We start from the raw sequence: 3784 nt of genomic DNA, 5'->3' as shown, positions 1-3784 counted from the left end.
GTTTGGGTCCTTGAGGGTTAGTAAGCAAAAATTTAGGAATCCATCTCTTTTCATTTAATGCACCATTTTTCTTCAAGTTACAAGCATAAGTTTATGACCAAGTTTTCCGCATGCATTGCAAACAGTAGTAGACATTGAGGTTTCTTTAACAAAGTAGTTTACAAATATCTTTTGTTTTTGATGAGGTTTATAGCCTAAATCACTTTTATCAAAGATAGCTTGTTGTTTTCCCATCATCATGTCTATGTTCTTTTTACCGTTTGTAAACTTTAAAAGAGTAGATGATATATCTTTATTTTTCACTTATAATAATTTATACTCCTCTTTCAAAGCATGCAAATTTGACTTAGACATAACAAGATATTTTCTAAACATCTCATTTTCTTTATTGATCCTATCATGCTCAGCTAATAAATCATGGTTCTCATGAGTTAGCTTATTATTCTTCTTTTTAAGAGCTAAATATTTACTACCTAATTTTTCAAATTCTTCTTTAATCTCGTTGTAAGCATTCATAAGCTCATCAAAAGAAGAATTTTCAAAACATACCTTGTCGTCGTCATCTTCATCTCAAACGCCATGAAACAAAGATTAGCTACATCCTCTCCACTTTCAGAGTCACTTTTTTCATCACTTTCATCCCAAGTAGCTTTCATAGCCTTCTTGTTTCTCTTTGAAGATGATTTACGTAGTAGAGGGCATTTAGATCTTACATGTCCAGCCTTTTTGCACTCGTAGCAGATGATGACGTCTGTAGTGCTCTTTTCTCCTTTAGCATCTTGACTGTTGGTTTTCTTTGGAAAGTGTCTCTTCCTTAAATGCTTCTTGAACCTCTTAGATAAGTAGGCAAGTTCTTCCTCATTTAGTTCTTCCTCACTTTCAGAAGCCCTTTGGAAGGATGTAGACTTTAATGCCAAGATTTTCTTCTTTTTGACGTCCTTTTCCATATTACCTTTCATGATTATCTCATGCATCATGAGAGATCCAATGAGCTCCTCCAATGGAAGTTTTGAGAGATCCTTCGCTTCTTGAACTGCTGTCACTTTCGGTTCCCAATTTTTTGGTAGAGATCTTAGAATATTCCTCACGTTTTCAGCTGTGGTATACTCCTTTCCTAAACTTTTCAAAGCATTAACAATATTCGTAAATCTAGTAAACATCTCAGTAATAGACTCATTAGCATCCATTTTAAACAATTCATAATTATGAACAAGCATGCTAATTTTCAACTCTTTTACTTGATTGGTTCCTTCATGAGTTACTTCAAGCATATCCCATATTTCTTTAGCAGAGTTACATGCAGATACTCGATTAAATTCATTAGCACATAAAGCACAAAACAAACAATTCATGGCTTTAGCATTAATCGATATTTTTCTTTTATCGTCATCATTAAACTCATTTTCATTTTTAGCTACATCAACATTCTCAACTTTCTTAATAGGAATAAAGGGACCTTTAGAAATAATTTCCCACAAATTATAATCAATTGAAATCAAATAAATTCTCATCCTAGTTTTCCACAAAGTATAATTATTTCCATCAAAAAGAGGTGGTCTAGTGGTAGATTGATCCTCACTAAATCCATTAACCCCAATGTTTGCCATAAGCTCAAGCAATTAAGTTTTAAGAAAAGTTTCAAAGAAAATAAATTTAGAATCAAGAAAGATTAACTTTCAAAGATATTAAATTTCAAAAATATTTCAAAGATTTATTCTAAACAAAATAAATTTCCAAGAGTGAAGAAAAAAATAGTTTTTAAAAGTCAATTTTTGAGGAAAATTAATTTCTAGTAAAATCGACTCAAAAACTCAATTGTTCAAACTCTTCTTCAATAATAAAGAAATTTCCAGATTTAAAAAAATAAATAAATAGTTTTGGAAAAAGATGGAATTTTCAGAAAACATTATAAAAAAAACGAGCTACCCGCTCTGATACGAATTGTAGGATCGAATGGCAATCCTAGAGGGGGGTGAATAGGGTTGCTTACCACTTTTTTAAAAATTAAAAATAAATTAAAGGTAATGAACGATTATGCAATCAATAAAAGAAGATTAACAAGAAGAAAAAATATTGAACAAAATATTTAAGTAAACCTATATGCAATATACCAAGATTCAAAGTAGATAAATACTTAAATTAAAAGAGAGAAGAGAAGAGAGTGGTGACACCGAGAATTTTTATAGTGGGTCGTAAATTCCTACTCCACTCCCCAAGACTCCTTGTTGGGTATTTTACTGCAGTGGCCCTCTTAATGGGTGAGAACCAAACCGATCGACCCTCTTTCTGTCCTAGGCTAAAGAGAAACCCAAAATCCTTTTTACTGGTTCAGGATCCTACTAATTTATTTTTCTCACAACCCAAAGTGTACCCACACCTTAATACAAAACCCAATTTGAAAATAAAGAGTTCGAAAATAGAGTGGATTACACAAATTTTGCACCAAAGTAATGGCTAAAAAGCCACACTCTACTGAATCTCTCACAAAAAAAATGAGCAAATTATGTGTATGAGAGAATGAAGATTTTGCAAAACTTGAGAGGAGAATTTGAAAACAAATGATTTTGCTTTGATAGTTGATGTATAGAATGATGGAATTTGGTGGCTTTAAATAGAGTTTCTATGATGAATTTTGGCCATTGGATTTAGGACAACAAATGATGAATGGTATAGATTAAGATGTGAGGTAAGGAAATGAAATGAAAACATAATTATGGTGATTAAAAGAAATTGGTGGAGATTGAGAAATCATTGAAATTGTGAGTGATTGAGGAGATTGAGAGAAATTGGTGGAAATGGATTTGTAGAGATTGAAAGGGCCGCATGTCATCTTCTCATTTGTTCGATTGTTGTATGCCACGTCAGCATAAGTATGTCCTCTTGATGCCACATGTCATCTTCTTATTTGTTCGATTGTTGCACGCCATGTCAGCATAAGTATGTCCTTTTGATGCCACATGTTAACTTCTAAGCAGTTCACTTGTCCATGTCACCCACCATGTAGGATTTGTCCATTTTGTCCACGTCACCCGCCACGTATTATTTTTCTTCTAACTTGTTTTGACAATAACTTCTTCGTTTAAACTCCGATTTGAGTGATTTGACAAGCATTTGTTTTGTCTTTTCGAGCTCTACGCTATGGACACTTTGAAACATTCAAATTGTTAGTTTATACTTGGTTTGTGATCATCAAAATATTTGGTTTAATTGAAGCCATAAAGCTAATAGCTTTTAGCCGACAAGAACCACAGGCCGCGAGATTAAAAACACAAAAAACAGAGGGTGGCAAAAAATTTTGGTGTTGTTGCATCAAAGTGTGGGCCGCGACAGTTTGCTTTGGCAGTCATCGAAAAGCTTGATTCTGAGGTTGTAGTACGTTGTAGGCAATCATTCTCATGGGTATTTGGTGAGGTTTTTCATTCTTGTATTCTTAGGATTCTATTATTGTAGTTCCTACAAACTAGGTGGCTTTTATCGAGGCCTCTAGATTTGAGAGATTGTATTGTCCATTATTTATATCGATAACATAGTAGAACTCGTTGTCGTGGAAGACTGGATGTAGGCCATAGTTGGGTGAACCAGTATATATTTGCTTGTGTCGTTTCTCTGCTTTCCCTTTTTTATCGTATTATTGTAGTTGATTTAGTTTTCACTGAAGAACTGTTGAAGCGGAAAATATTATTGGTAAGTAAAATTTTCCAACAAGTGGTATTATAACTGTAGGGTTGTAGAGTCATAGGAGACAAATATAAAGCACACCATTAGTATGAAGGGGTTCTGAACT

The 3784-nt window shown here is 33.4% G+C and overlaps 1 protein-coding gene across 1 annotated transcript; it reads right to left on the bottom strand.

Annotated features, from left to right (window-relative positions):
• Positions 1 to 512: 512 nt before the first annotated feature.
• LOC148211439 (uncharacterized) lies at positions 513 to 1607 on the bottom strand. The gene has a single exon (XM_088124418.1). It carries the CDS (start codon positions 1605 to 1607, stop codon positions 513 to 515), a length of 1095 nt encoding a protein of 364 aa, XP_087980544.1.
• Between the last annotated feature and the right edge of the window lie 2177 nt (positions 1608 to 3784).

This window comes from Momordica charantia (genome assembly GCF_013281855.1).
Source record: "Momordica charantia cultivar OHB3-1 chromosome 5 unlocalized genomic scaffold, Mcharantia_2.0 BLBB01000005.1, whole genome shotgun sequence".
Lineage (NCBI taxonomy): Eukaryota > Viridiplantae > Streptophyta > Magnoliopsida > Cucurbitales > Cucurbitaceae > Momordica > Momordica charantia.
The sequence above is the reverse complement of the archived record's forward strand: the minus strand, read 5'-3'. Positions and strand labels throughout refer to the sequence as shown.

Excerpts from the sequence above, each read along its gene's own strand:
- LOC148211439 (XM_088124418.1), bottom strand. The coding sequence starts at position 1,607 with ATGGCAAACATTGGGGTTAATGGATTTAGTGAGGATCAATCTACCACT.